The 25508-nt window shown below is 37.4% G+C and overlaps 2 protein-coding genes and 1 pseudogene across 4 annotated transcripts in view; 2 read left to right on the forward strand and 1 right to left on the reverse strand.

The window, feature by feature from the left end:
- LOC139769304 (A-type potassium channel modulatory protein KCNIP1) overlaps positions 1–15583 on the forward strand; it is a 340210-nt gene extending 324627 nt beyond the window's left edge. For all 3 annotated transcript variants that reach the window (XM_071700248.1, XM_071700247.1, XM_071700246.1), the window contains 2 exons: positions 3425–3637; positions 9425–15583. In XM_071700248.1, the coding sequence (XP_071556349.1) occupies positions 3425–3637; positions 9425–9535 (324 nt within the window). In that variant the 3' untranslated portion in view covers positions 9536–15583. The remainder of the gene's footprint in view (positions 1–3424; positions 3638–9424) is intronic.
- The window catches only part of LOC139769302 (uncharacterized), a 132998-nt gene that overhangs the window by 70635 nt on the left and 36855 nt on the right, over positions 1–25508 (reverse strand). The gene's annotated exons all lie outside the window — the stretch shown is intronic.
- LOC139769301 (cell division cycle protein 16 homolog) lies at positions 16388–24396 on the forward strand (annotated as a pseudogene).

Genomic DNA, 25508 nt, shown 5'->3' on the forward strand with positions numbered 1-25508 from the left:
GTATATAAATATGGAAATAAATTTTTATTCTTTCTGTTAAGCATCATTCAATTAAAAATTTTAAGAACAAATTAAAACAAAAATTAAAAAACAAATCTATATATTTTAAAAATTAAATAAACATATGTTTAAAGAACAGTCGTTGCAGTCTTTAAATATGCGTTGAGTTTCTTTGAGTTTATTATCCGTAATCCTGGAATAATTGAGTAGAGTTCTGTGGCAACGGCAACGTCCCGACTCTCGATATAATCGCAGCGACCTGGATCAACTATCGATATTTATTCGGACGTTTCATTGTTTAGATGGTCAGGACTGGGTCAGCCATATATAAACACGCTTGTATAATTGCAATCTTTGATTTCCTATTGCTGTAATGCTTACATACCGTATATTAAACGCATCCTCTTTACATTTCTACGCGAATCAATACGTGGTATTTGGCAGCTGACTTATGATATTATAAGAATTATATAAAAAAAATATATATATATATATATATTTTTATATATATAATTATATATATATATATATATATATATATATATATATATATATATATATATACAATACTAATTTACTTTTATATATATATATATATATAAGTAAATTAGTGTTGTAGAATATGATAATATGCGGCAGTATAAGCTATTAAAAAGTTTTTCTCAATAAAATTTCTTTGAGAAGTAAAAAGTTTGAAATCGCAATGTGCATGGAAACACGTAAAACAATACGAGGCGTTAAACCATGAATTTTGACTATAAGTAAGATTAAACGATGTCAAGTATGATGTATGTTAGGGTTTAGACCTTCTAGGAGAATTTATACAACATTTGGCGATTTCCTACTCTTCCTATATGCTACGTCATTCTTTCGCTTCATCCTAAGACAGCAACCTATATATCAAAGTTCAATTCAAGCTTATAAAAAAAATAGAGATACATTCTTTAAAGATACATGTTATTAGAGACAAAATTTTTTTATGTGATACATATTGTTATTGTTACTATATAATAAGCTACAGGAATAGTGTTTTTGATGTTTTAATCTTTATATTGATTTTTTATGTTTTATTCCAATCTCAGCTTTAAACTTTGTTAACGTTAATCACTCAACGTTCAATTTTATTTTGCCTTCTCATCTCCCTGACCTTATTTTATTCTTTGTGACCGCTTAATACAATTTGCTAGGCTAACAGCTTCAGCAAATACACTTTTTTATCCCAAAGGTACTGTTAACCGATAAAGTCGAGGATAATACATGTCGTTTTACTTGCCACAATCTAAAGACAACATTAATTATTTTAATAATTAATATACTTTTTATTGTCTCGATATTTCTCACTTTTTGTGATTGAAGTTTATTTATTGCCATAATTATGTCGTTGCTTATTATATGTATATATGTTTAAGATTAACTTATATAGTATAAAAAATAAACATAAATTTTCCAACTCTAGTATCTTTTGATTTGTTCAAATATATACTAACCCATCGGCATTGTGCTTTATTTTATAAGAATCAAAGCCTGTCAAATGTAATTAGCAAAGTAGTTTCCGCCATAAATTGCTCGTTCGAAACAGCCCTGAGAGTAGGATCCGCATAATTGCACACAAACTTTATTGCAAGACTAATTCAAATTTTATATTCAAAGGAAGGTACTTAAATGGTGGTAAGACCATAGAAATATAAGACTAGACTTTGTCTACAGAAGGGGCCCATACTGCAGCTTTCTCTCTTTCTATTCCTATCGCGAAAAGACAGCTTTCTCTTTCTATTCCTATATTACTTTTTCAGCTCGCTTGCGCACTCTATTCTTATATCTCTATGGGTAAGACAAAGGAGCGCAGATATTCAATTCAATTTCAATTTTAATTCCCCGGTTCTACTGTTTTTTCACTCGTTCTGCTTTTAGCAGATAATTAAAATCCGTCATGCGAATTTTAATTAATCGTAGGATCTATCATAGAAGAAAGCGCAATCATCAGGCTCGTTATTACGTCTTACCGTGCTATCAAAGGCTACGCCCAAAGGTACACAAATGTGACAATACGCTGACGCTGATGTATTTCTCACTCCGTGACAAATGTGTCTTGAGTTAATAATACAAGTAGCACAATAGAACCAGGCCGCAATTCTGTTCTATCTTATAGTCACCACCTTACATTTCAAATTCCAGATGAATTTCCATAATAATTGTACCAAGAAATGGACGTAGCGCCGCCAGTTCTATTACTCATGGCTTTATTACTTACGCGTTTGATGTGTGTGTCTATATCTCGCACAACGTATACATATCTCGTGAACTTCTCGCAGTTTCACGCTTCTACGCGTATATATTAATACGAAGCGGGATTTCTGCGTCGCAACTTAGCTGACTGATAGCATAGTTTATCCCCTACGAGGCAACACGTTACACGTTGTCGCCATTATTTGCCCGATTACTGCACGATTAAATTTAACATCCTTCTGTGTTTAAATTGCTTTTGTGCGAGCGACCTATTTCTCTGAAATAGCGCGGTTGTCCAATCTTTCTTATTGCCACGCTCTTTTTGCATGACAAAATTTGCATGGACGCGTTGCCGCGACATTGATGTAAATGCAAGAATGCACTTAGCAATCAAGAGCTTGTGCTTTTATCTAATTCTATACTACATATAATTTAGAAAAAAAGTATATATTGTTATTGCAGCTATGTTTTTGATTACATAATAATAACTTTTTTTATTATACTAGAGGGAAAAAAAAAGAATATTGATGAAGATATATATAAACTTATTTATTCATCTGATTTCTAAAACTCTTCTGCATGCTTTAATAAACTTCTGTCTATAATTTCTTTTATTGATATTTATTTAAATGTCCATCGGATACTTCAGCTCTAAAAGCAAAAAGCATGGAGTACATGTATTTGAAAAAATTATAATTTGATAAAATTTCTTATAAATACATGGAACAGTCGCATCTTTCGATTTCATATAACTTAGTAGCAGCTGTTGCAAGTTGCATAACCGACGCGACCACAAATCTCGAGCGGTATGTGCTCGCATTTGTATGTTTCATTCTAAGTTCGGCACCGCGCCGTTATTCAACCAACAAGCATTAAAGTTTACCACCCCATCCTGTATTAGCGTTACTCATCCAATTATTATCGCAATCAAATGCAACTTTCATCATCCTTGCGTGAAATTATAATTCTTTATATATTCTGAACAAATATCGAATAGATTATAGAGTAAGAGAAGAGAACAAAAAATAAACGAAGTACATGTCATGTATGAGAGATGGGTACGTTGTTATTATATAATACTGCTTAGGGATTATACATATACAGATACATGCCTTACAAAATATAAGCACATAGGTATCTCCAAATGTCTTATGACGATATGCTGCTGCTACGGACAATGTTGGTTTTTATGTTTCAGGATTTTGTTACGGGCTTGAGTGTACTATCTCGTGGCTCGATAGATGAAAAACTTCGTTGGACGTTCTCGCTTTATGATATCAACGGCGACGGCTGTATCACGAGGGAGGAGATGACGGACATTGTGACTGCCGTATATGAGCTGATGGGAAAATTTTCTGATCCCAACTTGGACCATGAGGGTGTACGTCTCAAAGTGGATCGTATGTTTCAGGTAGAATAATGAAATTTTCTCCGAAAACAGATCTTCAAAACACTCGTAAAAAAAAAACTATAAAATTTTCGACACTCATATTACAAGTAGATATTATGAGCAGATAACAGTATCACAATGTTTCCAAAACTATTTCGGTTCAGAAATCTAATAAACTTATAGTTAATTTATAGTTTATTAAAAAGACACGATTGAATTAAAAATATCGATTGATTTGGAGCTTCGGGCGAGCGTTTTAAATTAATGAATCTCGTATCTGTTTCAAACGTGCAATGACTGTCGATAATCTGTTCACTTCAGCGGAAGAAAACGAGCTTCTGCGGAGAGTGTATCCGTGAGACAGGAACGAGCCTTTTCTTTTTAGAAGCTGTCACATTGTTAGCTGCGGATGACAATGCCCGCAGTGCACTCGGTCTCTTGCACCTATCTCCGCCGCTACAGACGAAAAAAGGAGCAATCTGTTTTACAGAGACAATTTGCGCGGATGACGTGTCTTCTGTCTGATACAAACTATACGCTTCGTCAATCCTATGACAAATGAAGTTCAAAGAGTTAACGTTTTTAGGATACGATGCACAGGATTGTGTTGACAATCGAACCGCGCAAAACAGGCATCCGCGCCTTCGTAAAACAATTGTGCTGTAAAATACATGATAAATGCCACCAATATAAAAAGTTCAAAGAACATATAGAACATCTATTTTTTATCTATTGCAAAGAAATTAAATATCTAAAAACGTGTTAGACGTAGAAATAAAACTTTAAAGAAATAAAATGTTAATAAGTATGTTGATAATCTTATTTCGCTCGGACGTTGTGATCCTAGTCAACAAATGCTGTTTTACATAAACAGTATTCAATTCTATAATATTAGTAGAAGACACGAAGTTTCTGAGCGGAAGCTTGTTTCGTAACTATTATCGGCTGGCACGTCACGACCCTAGATCCTCATCTTCGATTCTGTATAGCTAGGGTTAGACCTATTGATGTGCTTCCTACGCTCCCGTTGTCGTTGAAAGGAAACGCAAATTCGACGGTAAAGGCGACGCGACCAGAAAGGGTAAACGCCTTGTTTAACGTTGCTGCTTTTGAGGCATGCACACCGATACGCGTATGCACACTCGTGGTCGCGTATGCGGCAGTCGCGACAACATAAGAGAGATAGGATTAGTACTACAACATGAAGCTCCAACTCGAAACCACAGTATATACGCGCACCTTGCGTTTACATATATACGCGGATAGTTTAAATTCTAATTGCTTGTGGTCTCAGTTCCTCAAAGGCCCCAGGGGCTTTTCTCAAGGAACCACGCTACCTTCTCAATCTAACTTGCAGCTTCCATGCTATGACATACGTACGTTATGCAATAAACATGACACTCGGAGGTTTTAATCACTTTCGTGGCGAGCTTCCAAAAAGGAGATAGAAAAGTTAATCTCCTTCTTTGAACGCTATTAGCAGATTAAATAAAAATATTTTAAAAAGTTTTGTAATTTATAATCTGTGTAAATCAAGAGGTGATAACATACGCGGAGAACACACAAAATTCTTATTCACAGATCAATGTGTTTCAATATAAAGGAAGATTTGTTTGCACTTACACATGCGTTTTACTTGACTGTGATATTTTTCGAAAATCAAAAGATAGATTTGCTTATGTTACATCTCTGTTAAATATCGACATATCTATTTGTCGTTGCTGAACTGCCAGAAACAATTCGATAATAGTAATAGAAACTATTGGTCGCTGTTCACTATCCAATTAAATGTTATTTCTGGATACCTGCCAATATTCTGTAGTTAGACCCTTTGATTCGCATGATGTAATTTATTAGTCAGTTTGGAATCAATTCTACAATTCACCGTAAATCGAAACGTCCGTGAAACTGGAAACTGCCATTGAACTACCTACTACTAAATTTCTGTGAACAGATGTTACTTGCGGTTAAACTTTATTGTCATAATATCAATAACATCTGGTACATGAATGATCCTTTTGCAATGCCATATTGCCACATCATTCTGCGACGCGTGCAGGGAATATCGACGGTAAAATTGTTATGTTACATTCTCGCGTGTGATAATCGAAATCGATTATAAATGCGCAAATATAAGTGAACTTCGTTAATATGTACGGATTGAATTTTCTCGATAAAGATACACCAATATACATATATGACGTATGACGTATATACCATTTTTCGAATACATATGCAGTCAGCTTGTAACAATGTTCGTTTTGTAGACGAAGAAACGGAATACCGTGCAACTTAGATGTACGTTGCAGACATTCTAGGTTTCCTTTTCCGGACATTAACGTTTGTGTACGTAGATAAATCGACCCGGGACTTTCGCTAAAAACTTGAAGAATGCGGCGCAAGACAAGACTTCTTCAACAGTCAAACGATTTTTCAAGCATCTTTCTATCTCACGGTAGCGATACGGATACTTTGAAGTTTGTTTCGGCAAAGAGAAAAAGAAATATTTATTCGACAAAGAAATATAATGTAACAAATAAAATTAAAATACATAAATATGATAAATAAGATGAGACGTAATAGAAGGAATTGCGTCGCGTAAACAAGAAACTGCAGAATGTACGAAATGGGAAAAGTTTCATTTTGGCATTATATGTGCGATGTTAAAGTGAAGTACTCAACCAATAGCAAATAAGGTAATGAGATTTGTATATAAATGAAATTACACAATCCGTGTTTCGAAAATAAATAAGAGAATGAAGAAATGAAGAGCCGTACCTGCATAACATTTTTTTTTATTGATTTTAAAAGTTAATTAACAATCGATGTGACGCAATCTCATATTGCAAATATATCATTTGTGGATATAATTCATATGGATCTACTTTATTTAAACATTATTATCTTTTCATCTACACTCTCTCTCTCTCTCTCTCCTCTCTCTCTCTCTCTCCCCTCTCTCTCTCTCTCCTCTCTCTCTCCTCTCTCTCTCTCTCTCTCTCTCTCTCTCTCTCTCTCTCTATCTCTCTCTCTCTCTCTCTCTCTCTCTCTCTATCTCTCTCTCCTCTCTCTCTCTCTCTCTCTCTCTCTCTCTCTCTCTCTCTCTCTCTCTCTCTCTCTCTCTCTCTCTCTCTCTCCTCCTCCTCCTCTCCCTAAATGCATTATAGAGATGTTAATTATGTGAACTATAATGTAGAGATATTTGTCACAAATACTTCTTTATATGAGTAAGCTTTAACGAAGTGTTCCCGAAGTCAAATAAACCTCCTTTATAATAAGTAAAACATACGGTATGTCTAAGTTTTTGTTCTTCTAGCTTTACGAGATTCTTTCAAGATAACGATAAAGCATTATTAAAGCTAACCCCAAGCCATGAATACAAGCCACGAATGAAAAATGGACCGGTGGACACTTTATAAACTTCTAACCGCAGCACAATGGCTTTGAACGCTTACGAAGATTTTCAATGCGCTCGTAGAAAAGCGGTGAAAGAATAGTTCCCGTCCTTCGCGGTTTTGTGTGTTTTTCCATCAATATTCTTCTTAGATAACTTCTTTAAATGTAGCAAGCTTAATTATACACAATCGTTTAAAAGATCTGGATCGACTGCATACTTATGCATTTTTTCATTTGTTTAAAATATTTTATGTTGTCAAGGCTTTAAAAAATGATACTATATAATACTAATAATAAATTATAAAATTATATAATACTCTTTATCAATTAATTTTACAATTAATTAGAAAAATATTTTAGTCGTTACCAAAATTCTTCCAAATTCCTGCATATAAATCTGTTTATCAATTTCTAATTATATATGTATATTTATATGATATCTATACGTACATGTTCTAGAAAGGATATTATCACTTGCCCTTTGCATAACAAAATGTCAATCCCTTAATTTTTTTGTAAAAACATTTGTTTCGATTAAACTGACACTAATTAATCACGAGGAAAGCAGAGGTAATGAGCGTCGCAGAAATACCTGCGTTATTCATAGCACTAATTAAAAACGAGCTTTATTCGAGCACCGTTCGCTCCAGATAACGATTAAATTCGTCCCATTGTTTCTGGAAACTGCGCAGCCAGCTCTCTAGCACTTCTCATCACAGAAAAATGGGCTACCTTGCCAATTTTTGGTTTTATGATTGAATCGTTTCCATGTTACGTCATTCGCAAATAGAGATCAGGACACAGAAGATAAAAGAAAAATATAAAATATAAAAATTTACTAGCTTAATTACTATTAAATATTATATTTGTTAGTAAAATCTGAAAAAAATTATAATCGTCAAAAATTGTCAGAAGAACTGTTTCTTAAATATTATTCAGTGGATTTGTAGTAGCTTATTTGACATGAGATAATAGTATTGTCTTTTAAAATGAAAGATCTTGAGGATAAAATTTAAGCTTATCTTTTTAACATACCAAATTGAATAATAAGATCCTATTATACCGTCGGTTCCGTACAATCCTGGTGTTCTCCATATTTCCGGTGATTACTGCTGATTATAATATGGTACAAGGGTACGATTTAGCTTGTAATAAGTCGTGATACCAATTAATCCTATCTGACAGTACACGACAACAGGTTTCACCCACGCATACGAGCTTTCTGTTTCGCAGTGCGAGAGCAGTAATAATTTTGCCAATTGCACCTGCCAATGGCCAATTTACCATCGTGCAACCTAAATGATCGTACATGCACGTGGCAACACGACTTGAAATGCCAGCTTCGACTTTCGGTGGTATTTGTTCCGTAAATTAACTCGATAGATTGCCACGAATTGCAAATAATTAATACCTCGATAATGCCTACACGTCTAGTTGAATATATTTAAATAAATATGCGAAGACCGCATTGTTAATCACACTGTATTTATTGGTATAATTATCAACGATTTATTGTGCGTGGGAAAGAATAAACTGTAACAGTTTTCTTTAATAAATTATGAATTTTTAATAATTTTGATGTGGAAAGAATGGAATTGAATTAATATTAAATAATATTTAAGTAATAAATTACTTTTACACATTACACAAAAATAACGATATTGAAATATATAGTTGAAACGTACGACGCAGTAGAAACAGACTTCTAGCGCGACCGTGGTCGATCAGTTTTACATCAGTTCTACTTTAAGTGACGCATACATTTACATCGGCATACCATCGTAGAAACGCGGAAGTGTGAGAGGACGTCTACGTGCTTTTTCGTTGTCGTATATCGTCTTAGGATATACGTCAGCGGTGGTTTTTCAATCTAGGTCAACGTGATGTTTTTTTTTCTGAGTTTAAGCTTTATAGTAATTCTGTTCATTCATAGTTCAGTCAATCATGTTAGAGTTGCGAGATATGAGGCTCCGGATATCCGTGACCAACTGTGATGCCAAACAAAGAGAGATTCATAAAGCGGATTTTCGTACCCTTCTATAGAAAGTTTACACATAATACCGTTATAACATTTTACATAATACTAACTTTTTGACACAATGTTTCATCACAGTTACGTTATGACGTTCATTAAGTGTTAAGCCAATTTGTAGCTGACACTATAGTGACAGCAATACAATGCAAATTGTGATGTTGTAATTTTTATTAATACATTATAATTTGTTATATTGAAAACGTTAATATTATAATTTATATTAATTTTACTTAAGCTACTTTATGTAAACAACAGAAGGTGTTTTTATTATATTATGACACATATTATACAATGTTTCGTTAATTTAGATACACAAGCCTATTTCTTAATGTCTAGTTGATAGAATCATTTAATTTCATTAATTAATTTTATTTCAGAAAATGGATGGCAACAGAGACGGCGTAGTGACGCTATCCGAGTTTTTGGAGGCATGTCGAGCAGATCCGGATATCTCAACCAGCATGGCTGCTCTAGACACTGCTTTCTGACACTCACCGCGTCCGCGATACATACCATGGACTTGAAGGGATCACTCGATTAGGAAATAAATCGCTCAATATTGTACCTTAACTCCTTGGACCAGAGATGAGGAAAGAAATTCCTCAAAATGTGTCTCGTCGTCCTGGAGCGACTGATATGCGATTTTTCAGAATTGATTGTTTCGAGAGACGACATTGCGTCACTTTGCGCGTATTAGCTCAACAAAATCTACTCAGCGGAATTTCTAGATATGCAAGAAAAGAGTATTACGAAAAAGAGTATAAGAAAAGTATAAATAAATGGGCTGTTTCAGAGATTTGTGACTTAGATGTACCAAAACCCTACCACCAAAGAATTACAAAAGTGGTTTTGTGATAGGAACGACAACTAAGCGAATATTTGATTGAATTAATGTGCTGCCTCCCTCATCCCTGAGATAGGATGTTTATAGGATTAGATGTCGGAATCTGCAAGTGAGAAAATATATGCGACAGCAGATTGGAAGCAAGTAACGAGTATGTTAGGACGATAAAATAATTTTTTTGTATTTTGCTTGAAACTTGCTTAGAAAATGATATCGTATGCAAACATGATATCTGCTACGAAAAGAATGTGTGTAATAAACCCTCCCAATAGTCAAGTGTCGGCAAGTGGATTTCATAAAACTTTAGCGTTAGTGTAAGTGGTTAGCGAATAAACGAGAATTAGAAGCGGATCTTTGTATCGAATGGATATTGTATTATTGTAAACTGTAAGCGAAAGATTAAGAATGTATTTTTAAAACTTATATATGCACGACGTTACTCGCACTATTTTATTTTAATTACAAACTTTTTCAATAAAAATTTTTTAATTGATATTAATTAGTCTTTATATACATTTTTTATAGACAAACGTCTATGTAAAATATATTAAATAATATAGTACTAAATATTAATAGAGTTTAACGTTAATATTCTTTTGCTTATGTGTTCGTTGAACGCACCCCTTAGGTAAATGACACAATTATTAAAAGTGGTTGAAGGTTGTGCTTTATGTTTGAGCTATACCTATGTGCTGAGACGATAAAAACACAGCATGTATTCAGTTGCATTCTCAGACGACTGTAATGTATTTGTATTGTACATTCACGTGAATATACTCGTAGCCCTACGTATGTTTTTAACAACAGCGTGCGAGTTCCGCGTGCATATAGAACTGTAACATAAAAAACAAAGTTAAATGCGAGGATGAGCGTCAACTCACGATTGAGACATACAAAGTTTATCGTGAATCCCGTCGTACAGCTGGATATGTCAAGCGGGATTTGTTGTTTCTAGTGCGTAAGCATGTAGATGGTAAGCGATATCAAAATATTTATTTTTGTGACAGGTAAGCGTATTATCGTTGTAAGATTCTAGATTGTAAAGACTGTGTGCTGCTAAAGAGAGAGAGAAGTGAATTGGATTAGTTGAGGGACAAAAACTGGAAGAAATATTCGAAGACAGAGGAAGGAGGCCTCTCTTTATCGATCTGGCATTATATAGAATGATCCATTGCCGAATATATGCGAAACATTTTATTATAATTAATCAACACGAGTCGTGGAGACTGGACCAAGGCTTCCGCGATGGGCGAAGAGGATTTACTTGAGCGAAGTATATTTAATCATTTTCCATCACTGCCTACTTCTGGATAACTATAAATAAATAAGGAGGAATGGAGACGAGTAAAAATAAACAAAACTCCGATGCATCGAGACCAGCAAGTCTGATCGAAATCATCGACCTTAGATTGGGAAGCAGCGAAATGAGGCTTATATTTATTTAGATTTATACGAGTTTCAAGTATCCTTTCATTATGTGCGTTTCTTGTAAAATACTCGAGATAGCGAATCGCGAATCGCTATTTGGATATTTCTTCGATTTAGAGAATATTGGGATGCGACGACTAACGTCTTCTAACAACTAAACTGACGCAACTCCAATTCACGCAGTGTATCAATATGTCGAACGTGGAGAGATAGTAGAAGGATACGAATAACAAAGTCAGTAAAGAAATGATAGAAACGACAAAAAAAGATAGATCGCGCACGACAAGAATTACAGGCGTAAAGATTTCTTCGATTTTTAGCAGCGCCTATCTATATATAGAGCATAAGACTTATATATAAATTGAGATAAACATCGAATGTTGTCTCATATCACTCGATCACTACCGCATGTCTTTGAAGTTACGTAAATAAGTGTATAAAAGACAGAAACGGGGTAACTGTGTCGTTTAGATACTTTCGAATTCGATCGGATACTAGTTTTAGATGCGAGAAAGGAAGAAAATGAGTACTCTTACCCCACGATGATTAATCGGAAATAAGCTAAATCTAAATATGTTATGGGCTTTTTTATGCGACGCCATTAGTTTTAGAATAATGTTATTGTTTTTTAAGAGTTAGCGAGACTAGACTGACGATACCTGGAATATTATTAAGTTTCGCAAGATATAGAAGAAAAGCACACGAAATAGTAATTTTTTAACAAGAAGACAGAGTTATAGCACTTATTCAGGATGTAAGCTCTCATTACGTAATGTCACGCCATATGCTTAATTCATATTATCTCAACTACACATCCGCGCATACTTTCCTTTTATTTATGCTCATATGTCCTCTAAGAACATATAATTCGGTATACTTCTCTATAGCTTTTATACACACACACACACACACACACACACACTTCTTGTTGAATTTATATCATTCAATCTCTATTGTACGCTGCCAAACTGCATGTTACCTTCTTTCGCAAACATCGAGTTATCTACAGGAAATTTCATAAAGTAACGTAAGTTCGATCACGGTTTTAGCAACGTAATATGTGAAAGTTTGGCTTTAATTTAAATTTTGTTACAAGTTATTTTACATGAACAGTGAGAAAACGAGATTGACAATGATATAATGTATCCTTTTTGTATTGTATTATCTTAAATCAACGATTGTCAATTTTTAGTTATATTTTATATGTTACACAAACAGAAGAAAGTAATACAGTGCTAAATAATTTAAAACAACGTTAGCTTCTTTTTTAACATCATAATTATTATGCTAAACTATAAGCTATAATCGTGCTGCTTTATTTAGTATGATATCAATAGTTTTATATTATTGGACAATAAAAAATTTTATTATAATGCGATCAGAGACAAAAGTATATAATAATAATAATATCGTTTGTATTGAAGATATAATATTAGGGTAATATTTCCTCATTTTTTTCAGGATATACTTGAAATGGCTGCCTGAAATCCAACTATTATATTTTAAATACATAATTGGCAACTGTTTAAAAGTAGGGACGAGAATTATTTATGCTCAATCTAGTTATTAAAACATAAAATTAACATAATGGCGCTTTCCTTAATTTGATTTTATAAAACATAAAATTGTTATTAGTTCTCAACACAATTCTGATGTGAAAATCATGGATATTTCTATTCTATCTTGATAATTGAGATTCTAGATTGCTATTGTACTATCTCATAGATGGTTTATATAAATCATAAATATACAATACGCTATTTTCCTTTATTTCGTCAAGATAAACGTGTGCACATAGCGTTTCCGGTTTTTTAATAAAAAAAAAAGCAATGTTACTTTTATTATATCTTCCATTACATTCTCTTATAATAACATGAATTACTTCATATGTCGTTTTATAACTAAGAATAGGAATTAACACATAAACCCCTTTCGTCATCTTATTGTTAGTTTCTGACAGAGATTGAAATATATTTTGAAAACTGATATTAAATCAATATTTACCGACATTAACCGTATATTAATCACATAAACTTTCATAAACGACGAATTACAAGTTGCGTCCAATAAATTAAACTTGAGAAAAACCTCAGCACGTTTCTGATCGCTAAAAAATTATTTATAAGTACTTCTTCATGTACTGCTGCATGTTTCTGATATATCTAATGTAAAAAAAATTCGAAAAACAAGATAAATGAACGAAATTCAATGTGTGTACGCAAATCGACATTTGCACAAAATCAAGCTATTTCTCGCAACTATCTATCATAATTCAAAAGTTCTGCATAACTAAACGCGATTATTACGTATGTAATTAGCAGACTTTTGGTTGCATTGCTCTTAAAATTTGTGTCACGCGACTTACAACGAGCAAAAAATCGGAAAAAATGAAAGAATAAAACATCTCTTTGATCGACTCTATCACGTGGATACTATCTATATGTAGCTAGTTCAGCTACAAGGCTATAAAGCCCCACGAGTACTATCTTGACTCTCTTAACGTAGAAAAATGCTATACTCGAATAGAATTCAAGAATCTATATCTATCAAAATCTATCTCTTCTCTCTGTAGATAGTTGAGTCCTCACCGAGGGTATTTTCGGTGGTATCTATTTTAGACATTATAGCTGCTGGACAGAGAAAATACAACATTGAAATTGATCTGTGAAAGTGACGTAAAACGCAAACGGCGGAAGTACCAAAGCGAGGAGGTAGCTATCCGTTGTTCGCGAAGTCGAGAGTTATATTTAAGAAGAATTATTAGATAGAAAATGAAAGAGATAATGGTCGGGTTGTACGCGTACTAGCTGACAGATGGTCCAATCATAGATTATATATTCATAACGGGGAAAATAAACGAGAACTTAAAAGAATAGCGCCTAACTGTATTACGCGAAGTATGGGAAACAGCGCGCGTACAGAATGTTATGAATGTTATGATTGTATATAAAATTATAAATAATATATATAAGGCACCAGAGATACATTTACATTGTCGTATAAAATTATAAAATCGAATTTTTAATTAAATTTATATTCGGATTATACAGATGTTTTTCCGACTTTTGTATTGCTAGAAATAAAAGTAAAAAATTTTCTTAAGAGAATTACGTTGACACAAAAAAATTATCTACAATATTGAATTCATCATCTATTTTTTGAGTTCCTGAAATAACCAATTGAGTATTTTAAAGTAGAATAATATTAGATAAGATTATTATTTATTAGTATCTATTATATAGAATTGTCATGTTGATTCTGAACGCATCCTTGTTTATTCAAAGTTATTGCGCAATAAGCGCTTATTTTACGACAAATATATGTGTCATGGTAATGTGCTGCAAAAATGTATCACGCGCGGTTTCTCAAGCATCGTGTATTAAACACAACAAAGTTACAGAGAAATTATTATATGATGTTAAAATATGAAGGATTTTAAAACAGATTATAAAAAGCAACAGGCAAGAGATATTCATATATTTTCAGTGTAAATCAAGTATATGTATATACTTGTGGTAAGACTACGTATCTCATAGCTTTAACGGCTCGCCGATGCCCAGGTGGAAGCAACCTTCCTTGGTAGCGATATCGAAATTGTGCGAGTCACGATCAACGACGCCGTACTACGTCTCGTTGTAAAAAAAAGCTACATGGCCAATATGTAATATATGTGTTCTGTTAACAAAGATGGTATGCTTCCACTCGAGGAAGAGCGCGTAAAGGAGTAATCGTTTGGATGTTGATTGTTAAATGTTAGGATAGATGGGTACGACGTTATATCCTTTCAACCCGAATTACATGTTAAGTACTTGCATTTTGTCTCTTATCTTCGATTACGATTGCGTCTCGTTATTTCATCGGATTTCAATCGTCGATACGTGTCTGGTTCGATTTAACGTAGCTCTTCTTTGTATGCAGATATCGAGGGAAAAAAAATATATAAAATGTTTAATTTGTAATGCAGTCACTGCCGTCGCTTTTCTGCAATAAAAACCAATTTTCGCTTCGATCATTTTTTCGGTATTGTCCCGAAAAGATGCTTATTCGTGACGCGCAAACTGTTTATATTTATCATACAAGATTCATTTGGAAAGATTTATTGTACGTGAATGTTTTGTCTATCGTCCTTTAAAAATTTTACATTTGCGTCTTTTTTAATCATTTCTCGAAACTTAGTCATTGTCTCGCATAATTATTATACAGATAATTTATTGTACTATATCTTGGAAGCATGTATTTTATAAATAAATAGATAACCAACGTATATATATGCGTGCTGTCATTCGTTTTACTATTAGTACCATTATTTCAGTCATAGAAAGGAATTAGCTATTGAATACGATTATGTATAATGATGTACAGAAACGACATATATATATCAAAATATTTTTTATACGCTCTTATAAAAAAACAGGTTATAGCAAAAAAAGAAGAGTTAATATTAATTTGTAAATTCTGTATAGCTCTTCAACGCGACTATAGAGATAACATAAGAATAAAAATAAATACAATTATCTCTTTTTAATATATTAAATATAAATGTTGCGCTGTTGTATGATATAATATCACGCAGTATGTCCATAAACTTTATATTATTCCACCCATATTTGTTACGATTAATTATTTATATAAACCGCGTTCAGTAAAGCAAATCAATTGAATTATCTTATTGTTAGAATCCTTAAAAAGACTCATCAATCACGTCGAACGCTACATATATGATACTCACGTCAGAGATAAGCTTGAGAGAGGCCATCCCGGCCTTTTTCGTGGGACCAAAATGAATCGTGACAATCGTGTGATCGCCTGGATCGCTCTAAAGCCCATTCTACAATAGCCGTAAAGTATGCGTTAAGACGTAAGCAGTAAGCTATTGACTAATGGGATTTTTACAATCCAAGAATGATCGACTGTAGTTGGTCAATTTTTACTGCTTACGTCTTAAAACATACTTTTACGGCTATTGTAGAATGGGCTTAAGCCCGTGTCACACTACGTATCGCGGACGCGGATCGGATTGAGATTGCGGATCGCGGATCGTAATCTAGCCAATCGTAGACGAGCGGCTCATCTGTGATTGGCTGAGGTTGCGGTCCACTTGACGCTACAAATGCTTTGGAGCGTTCTTCTTCTCCTTCTTTCTTCATTGAAAGAAAAGAGAAGAGGAATGCTTCGAAGCATTTGTAACGTCAAGTGGACCGCAGCCTGAATCCGATCCGCGATCCGTAATCCCAATCCGAATCCGCGTCCGCGATACGTAGTGTGACACGGACTTTAAGGATTAATTCTAACCTATCTTAACCTACGTACAAAATTAGAGTTAAACATGTCACATCGTGATACTGATAATAACAGTATGCACAGCTTGCTGGACGAGAAGATTATTGACCTGGAAAATTGTAGAAAACTAGTGAAATCATACATTGACCTGGTGAGCATCTTCAGGGTAAAATCGCCGTACCTGCCATCGCAACCTTAAAACCCGTTGTAACCTTTACCTTTCAGCACCTGTACAGTGCCGCCTTGTTCTGGGCTAACAAAGTGGTCTCACTGAGCAATGAGGACCCAAAGGATGTGTGCACTCTGGCGCAATTGAAGCAGTATCATCGTGCTGCGCATCTTATAAAGAGATATGGATTAGAGAAGGTAATTTTAATAACCTCTCATCTTCCCTATACGATACACAGACGCTTTTTCTCGTTTCGCGATACGTTGGTCTTTACATCCAATTTGTGATGAATTAAATAATAATTTATTGATACAGAGCGATGTAATGTGCCATTACCTAACTGTGAGGTGCCTGCTGGAAGCAAAAGAATATAACGATGCACTTTTTTCAAGTAATTAATGAATCCGAAATATGCACAAACATAACGCAAGCAGGTATCACCTTCGCTGAATGCACCGACATTTTTCAGGATGCTCCAAAAAACGTATGAGTACATTTATATCTATACATATATATGTGTATTTATAACAATGTCATACGTGAAATTTGTATTGTATCATCCTAATCACTATATAGTTATATTGCTATGTTAGAATTTAAAAGAATTAACATACAATATTTTTACAGGTTCAGAGCTGAATATTATACGTGAAAAGAAGAGTATATGAAGCTATGGATAATAGAGCAGTGGCAACCGAGTGCTATAAGCAAGCCTTACAGTGCGACGTTTATTCATACGAAGCATTTGAAGCCTTGGTGCAAAATCAGATGCTTTCAGCTTCCGAAGGTATATTAATTCTGTCAAATATGGTATAATTTTCTTAAATATTTATTAAATATGTAATTGTTAACTTAGAGCGAGAACTGTTGCCGTTGGAATCCTTACCATTCACCGAACAATGTACGAAAGGCGAAGCGGAACTCTTGCGACTGTTGTACGATAGTAAATTAAAGAAATATCAAGAACCGAACACGCGCGCGCGCGCGCGAAACAGAGTCGTTAATTACATGTAGCGTAATGGGGATTTGCGTCGCCGACAGATTAGCGGACAATTTGGACATGGAAGTCGCAAAAGCTGAGAGATTATATTACAACTGAGATTATCATCACTGTTTCTCGCTTACAGAGAAGTAGGTATCTATCGAAATGTTGTTTCTCATTCCGTATCTCGTAACAAAATGTAACGTAATATTTCTTATCTTAGAATCTTGAAAAAAGATCCGTACCACAATTCCTGTCTTCCGGTGCACATTGCCTGTTTAGTTGAGCTTAAAAAAACCAACGGTAAGTTTACATTCTGTCGCAATAAATGAACAATACGAGAACTCGTTAATAGTGAAACTTTATTTCTTAGCTCTGTTTTATCTGGCGCACAGATTGGTCAATTTATACCCGGAAATGGCCTTAGCACGGTTTGCAGTTGGATGCTATTATTATACTATAGGTAAGTGTTTATTGTTTAATCAATATTTTTTAGACTAAACAAGATTAGATATATATTAATTGAAAGATATTAAATTCAAAATATTTCATGAGATTAGATTTGTAAATTAAAAGAAAATGTTTAAAATTACTCAATAATACATATTTCCGTTGTACTGTAGGCAAAAGTGATCAAGCAAGAAGGTACTTGGCAAAAGCTACCGCACTGGACAGATTGTTTGGTCCCGCTTGGTTAGCATACGGACATTCCTTTGCGGTTGAAAATGAACACGATCAAGCTATGGCTGCTTATTTTAAAGCGTCGCAAGTAATGAAAGGTTGCCATCTTCCACTTTTATACATATATCGGATTAGAGTGCGGTTTGACGAATAATCTAAAACTGGCTGACAAGTTCTTTCAACAAGCTTAAGGAATAGCACCGAACGATCCCTTCGTGATACACGAAATGGGCGTTATATGTTTTTATAATTTAGAGTAAGTATTATCTCGGTATTAAGTTTTCTCCTGCTTTATTTATATTTGAAATACAAAGATTACAAATCTCTGTTCGCTCTATTTACCAATAAATTATCACTGAGAATTATTCCTGATACAGTTACAAAAATGCAGAATGATTATTTAAGGAAGCTATGAAAAGCATTCAAGGCGACCTAAGGAACGTGATTCTACCTGGTAAGTGGGAGGCGCTATTGAATAATCGGCCATACTTGTAGCAAAATGAAAAAATACGACGAGGCACTAGAATGCCATCAACAGGCGCTAGTCTTAGATCCCCTGAACCCATCGACTTACTCGTCGATCGAATTTATTCATGCGCTAATGGGGAACATCCAGGAGGCAGTGGATGCTTTCCACAGGGCGCTCGGTCTAAGGAGGGACGACACATTTACCGCGACCATATTGGGTTACGTTATGGAGCAACTGATTGTGATGAGGCACCCCCATATCCTGATACGTATACAATTGAATTGGTATTACAGAAAGAGTAATATTAAAAGAGGGAAAAACTATCAGTTGTGTGCATAGAAAATTTATTTTTAAATTCGGTACAATATTTCGTCAGGAAAAACTAATTAATACTCCTGAATATTTGCGAAATGATAATTTAACTGTCCCTTTTGTAGTGATCGATTTAATTTTTACGCATTATACTCCAGAAAATTTATTTAAAATTATATTTCATTACACGCTAAAATTTATGCTAAAATCGTGAAATTTGCAAATTTTTCAGATGCACCTACGGAAATACCGAAATATAAATCTGAGGAAAGTGAAGTCAGATTGTCCGAGGATAGCGAAGTTGGACTGTCTGTGGAGAATTCCAGCAACGTGGGTAGCAGCAACACGAGTGGTTAAAATATCGATAAATTAAGAGTGAATCTGTTCTCTGGAAGCTGGGGAGATAATTCCGGCAAAGGAGAAGCCAGTACGTCCGGAAAGCTGGAGCAGCAAACGCGAGACGTACTAGTCGTTAACTATTCGAACGGCGATAGTTCCGAAGTTGAAATGTTAGATTCTTCGACCGCACATATAGAATATAATTAGCTTGCAAACTTCTTTTCAATCGCGATAAAAATAATGGTGATTTTTTTTTCACCTAACTGTAGCTTTGTTTAAAAGTGAGTTTAACCGAAGGTTACAGTTAACCGATGTTGGTGAATTTGGCCCTAAGAGATTAATAAATAAATAAATAAAAACGAAGAAAATAGGAAAAAACGATATGAGAGAAAATAAAATTAGAAAACAGAGTTGGAGAAGCGGTAGAGTGGACGAGGGAGAGAGGAGGGAAGGAACGGGGGGCCGGCGGAGATCTTTAAAGCCTAGAGCACACGATGCTTTTTTACCTGCTGGATTGCTTGCTCGCGCCTGTGCTACGCGTCCTGATTGGCTCTTATGATTGTAAGAACCAATAAAAACAATCGTGTGCTCTAGGCTTAAGTTGAACTCGCGGCGGGGTGGGCCGTGGCCCATGGGTGGTGCAGTGTGCAGTATCAGCAGTATGTGGAAGAGGGGGCGTTCCGTTTCCGCCGTGCGTCGTGTCATCGGCAATAAGTCGGCGAACGGAGACCAAGATTCTCAATACTCTCATTTATCGAGGGAAACGGCGGTCCGCGGTCGAGGACAGCGAGAATTCGCGCGGCTCGTTAAAATCTCCCACCGCGCGATCTCGAGAAACCACCCCCTCGCCCTCGCCGCCGCCGCCGTCGTCAGTAGTCGGCACCAGTCGGCACGGCACTCGGCACTCGCGCGTTACTTCTCGCGGAGCGCGTGAAGTTTACCGCTTAATCACACGTTGTTAGTGGCGGACGCGGGACGGGAATCGGGATCGAGTCGGCTCCCAGTTCCCACTCGCTCGTGTCTCTCGAGACCGTGCGGGAGCGAGCCGCATCGAGGTGACTCCTGAACATCGCGCATCCTCGAGGCTTCCTCGCGACGGGACGCTCTCCGCAGTCCACGGACATGCCCACGCTGATGCAACCGGTAAGTTTCGTCTCGCCCGTTCGGGGCTCTCGAGGGATTGTCGCGGGGGGGGGGGGGGGAGGAGGACGCGGGATCGCGATTAATCCGTCCGGAGTCTGGATTAACGCCGCGGTGACTCCGAGGACTCGAGAGTCGCGCTGCACCTCGTGATTCCAGTTAGATCCGTCCGCTCTTTACATCGCGCGTGAAAGCACGCGAATATTAATATATTACGGTATTACACAACTACGTGTACGAGAAAGCACGCTGATCTGAAGATGGAGAGGAGAGGGAGGGGAAAATTTTGAGACAAAGTCGCGACATTTTGGAATTTGGAATTGTTTCTTTCCGTGTCTCGGCGATTCCGGGCGCTCAATCCTCAATGCGCCCGGAATGTTCCGTTTCGCTAACTCGATCGGTCGCGCCACGGCCGGATGTGGCCGATATACACGTCGCGAAGGAATGTCCCGCGTCGCGCGAAAACGTAAATAAACACGGCGAGACATGCCAGTGCCAGAGCCGATTGGTACACGCGAAAATTCCTCCGTCCGAGCGTATATCCGTAACGCGCCATCTGAGAGTCCGGCTCCGTGGAAGACTCGGATCCCCTCGCCGACGGCCGACCGCAGCGACCCGGGCCGACGGTCTACGGGACGCGAGGGAGGGCGCGATTCCGAATCCCGAGGGGGGCCGCGCGGCCGCGCGACGAGAATCCGGGTCGATCGTGGTCGGTCGATCCTCAATCCTCAACTTCATTCCCCGGCGATCTCGCGCGGCTTTTGATGGTAAACACGTGCCCCGGATTGCGATACCGCCTCGGCCGAATTCCGCGAAATTCCGATCATCGGGAATTAGGCGGATTATCTGAGCGCGTCGGATAAATCTCCGTGTCGAGTTGTCTCGCCCGTGTATCGTTATCGCCGACCTCGATGAATGAAGCAGCAAACAGCCCGCTTTCGAAGCACCTCGAATCTCCCATCATTTTAAGAAAGGGAGAGACCCGCGTAATATTCGTTTCGCAATATTCGTATCGTCAGAAATTGGAAAGCTCAATTACTTCGGCAGAAGGTGGAGAATTTGAATAACTGTAAACGCACGCCCCAAGCGGTTAGGGAATATTTCCGATCAACGAGAAACTACTCTACGATTGTAATTTAATTAAAAAATAATTTCTTATATTTATAATTCTCTTTCTCTCTCCCTCTTTTTCTTCCTCCCTTTCTCCCTCGACTATAAATTACACATTCCGTATTCCGTTATTTGCCCACCTCGCAGCGATCGACCTGAGCTACAATTGCGAAAGTAGGTATACTCGTTAATCGTGAACGCAGAACGGCGTAATATCCCGGACGAGAGCAGATTCCTCGCGATTCCGTGCGCGGGCGACGCGGCGAGGACGCGACGACGACGCAAAGGGATTGATCGACCGTCGACGGTTACTCGGGTGAAAGCCGAAATTCCGAGAAAAGCTGCGGAATGTATTTTCCGGGCGCCTCCCCCACCCCCCACCCCCCCTCTAAAGAAGAATTTTTGCTTTTTTTCGCGAATTCCACAAACGCGTCGCGTGCCGCCGCACCGCGCGCTGCGCGCTGGGAGCGCGGCGTCCTTCAGGGGGAAGCTCTGTTTTCGACGCGCCGCGTAGTCCGCCGGCGTCGCTCGTAGTGCTCGTACGTTTCGCACGCCAGAGAAAGATCTGCGAGGCACGTCTCATTTCCGGTAGGTAAAGCGAGGGCCGGTCTCTTCCACCCTTAATCTTAACGATCGCGAAGATCTCGCGAAAGCGAGCGAGCTGGGGCGCGATACCGAGAACACCGCGATGTTCCGATATTCCGATCTAAATGTATATATTCGAGACACCCGGAGAGTCTTCTGTTTATAAACTAGGCTGCTAGACCTATTGGGAACGGGCACACGGCCAATATGGCGGCCACAAGCCGGCTCATATACACGAAAAACAATATGTGGGCTTGTGAGCACACATATGTTCCACGTGTATATGAGCCGGCTTATGGCCGCCATATTGGCCGTGTGCCCGTTCCCAATATATTGAATCGCTTGTACGTCAATCGCGTGTAATTCGGGATATCTGCTCCATCCAGCTGAAAGCCGGGAACCCGAGAGTTTATGGGGAGCCGGTAGTTTTTATGAGTTCCAAACGGTGGTCCGATCGCTCCGGAAAGCGACGAGCGAGGGACTTTCGATAATTGCGCGTTTCTATAGGAATCCAAACTTTTGGCCGTGTGAAGTACGATTGCGCTTCCCTTCGATTTGTCGCGCGTCGAACTTATACGACGAAATTATACTTTCTCTGGGAAATCAGCTTTGCGCGCGTCCAGTTTCCAATCGCGTACTCGGCTCTGCAGCCACGTATATATCGCTTTTACCACTTGAACGATAAAAGTATTAGGAAAAAGTAGCTCAATCCGTCCTCCGATTCTTCTTTCGCAGATTTGATTACTTGAAACTGATCGCAGACTCTTTGTTATATATATATTTTTAATAATTTAACGCGTTAAGAAATATGCGCTCCGAATCGGGCGGAGGAATCAGAATCCCTCTCTCCGGAATATCGAAACGGGAATATTATCTGGAATTGGTATTCGGGACACGCGGGGCAGTGACCGACTAGTGAACGTCGATTTTCGATTTTCGCAGTCGGACATCTCACTGGTGAGCGACGAGGTCGACGAGACGGACGTCAGATTCGAGCGAGGATCTGTTCATCATCAGGATCCGCTGCACCACCAGGATGCGACGCAGAGCCGGGAGCGCAGCAAGTTGCTGCTGCGCAAGCTGAGCCAGACCTGCGAGCGGGAGCGCGGCAATAAGCGCGAACAGGAACGCGAGAGGCTGCACCAGTTGCAGTCGATCAACAATCTGCTGCTCGACTTACCGACACCTCCGTCGCCGTCGCACCTCCCGACTTTCTCGCAGGACGTCTCCTCATCCTTCCAATCGGACAAGAACGCCAGTACCGACGGTAAGACGGCGGTGCTCTTTGCCCCGCTTCTCGCGAGTTTTTATTTGAACCGGGTCAATGGGAGCTAACGATTTGTCGATGATGAAGTAAAATTGTCGGGGACCTCGACGATTCTTTTAGAAACCTAGAGATCGTTTTTGAAAGGTCTTAACTCCAAGGGATCTTCGGAGCCTTCCTGGCTCTTGATCCTTGTATCTCATTGTCATTGAGATACGAAACAATGTGGTATGAAGACCCCACGAGATGATTCCAAGTCGAGATAACGTAATCCGGTAGCCGACAAATAATGATCCAATTTAATTATACGGGCAAAAATAAATTATGGAATTATTTATTGATTGACAATTTGCTCGCAAAAAATGATCGGTTCGAACACAAGTTCAGATTGTCTTTGTTTCCACATTTATTTCACGCGATTGAAGTAATCAAGGGTGCTAATCACTCTCTTTCCCACAGGCGACAGCGCGATCTCGGATATGTTCGGGCTGGGCTTGCCTCGAGGATCCCTGATGGGAAACCAATCGACGATCGGCTCCTCCTATCGTAACTATCAATACGGCAATTACGACCAAACGCAGAGATCCTCTTTACAACAACATAAGGTAAAGTCGCTCACGCCGATCTACTCCTTCAGATTTGTTTTAGCGTAAGAGTTTGTTAAAAGTACCGAAAAGCTTGTTTATGGCGACGAATTTGAGTGATGCTTGAATTGAGAACGCAATAAACTATACACGACAAAGTTATTTAACGCGGTTTTTATTACAACCGGATAATAGTATTAGAGTAGGTGGATCACAGTAGGAGTCAATATAACTGGCGCATCGTGATAAGACGTATTATCATTGAGATACAAACCACGCAACGTGGTATGAAAACTTCGCGAGATGACTTCAAGCCGAGATGACATAATCCGGTAATCGACAAATGATGATCCAATTTAATTATACCGACAAAAATAAACTAGAGGATTATTTATTGATTGATAAATAAAAATCAGAATTTTCTGCACGTTGCCAAATAAATTCGCTTTATTTATTACGAACAGAAATATCGAGCAGAAATTTTTTCGTGTGAGAGAAAGAAAGATATATATGTTCGCTTAGTTTTATAATATTTTCTATTACTTCGTTGCATTTTATTTCACATTGATAATGTCTCACGAGGATTATACTACCACTCCGGCGCTATTTTACTAGCTGAAATTGCTTCCCGCTATGAAATAAGAATACATCCGACTCGACAACGATTTGATAAAAAAACGCGACTACGATGATAACTTCGGTGAATTGAAAATTTTACGTGGAGAATGGCGATAAAGATGATAAATGCAACATAAAGCATATTGAGTAACATAGAGGCATTTACTCGTCGGTGCAATAACCCAAACAATGAACATCCCTATTGGAATAACTCCAACTACCTTATCCCATTCTTTTTCTCCGATTCTAGTATCTAACTGTCGATGCTTGTATTATACCGTATTATGTATCATACGGTACATTAACTACAACATTAAACTAACATGTTTTTCTCTCAACAATTTATTTCGTGGCAAACCCGCACAATCAATTTTTTCCTTATTTGTTATTTATTTCTTTGGCTATGACGTACATCAAATATTTGAATACTTCAAAATCGGGTCTTTATTCATAACGACTTAAATAAAATGTACGGTGCGCTAAGACAATCTCGACGGTCGAGAATTCGTTGTCCCGAGCCAAACGGCTCTACACTGTAAAAAATTTTCGTGTAAAATTACGACTATTAGAATGAGTAATTTTGAGACCTACTATTATAGGTGTAAATTTACTTATATAAGTAAAATTCCTGCTTGTAAGTAAATTTATTTTCTTGA

This window comes from Temnothorax nylanderi, unplaced genomic scaffold, assembly GCF_030848795.1.
Source record: "Temnothorax nylanderi isolate EJ_2023f unplaced genomic scaffold, tnyl_v1.0 TNYL_tig0021_pilon, whole genome shotgun sequence".
Lineage (NCBI taxonomy): Eukaryota > Metazoa > Arthropoda > Insecta > Hymenoptera > Formicidae > Temnothorax > Temnothorax nylanderi.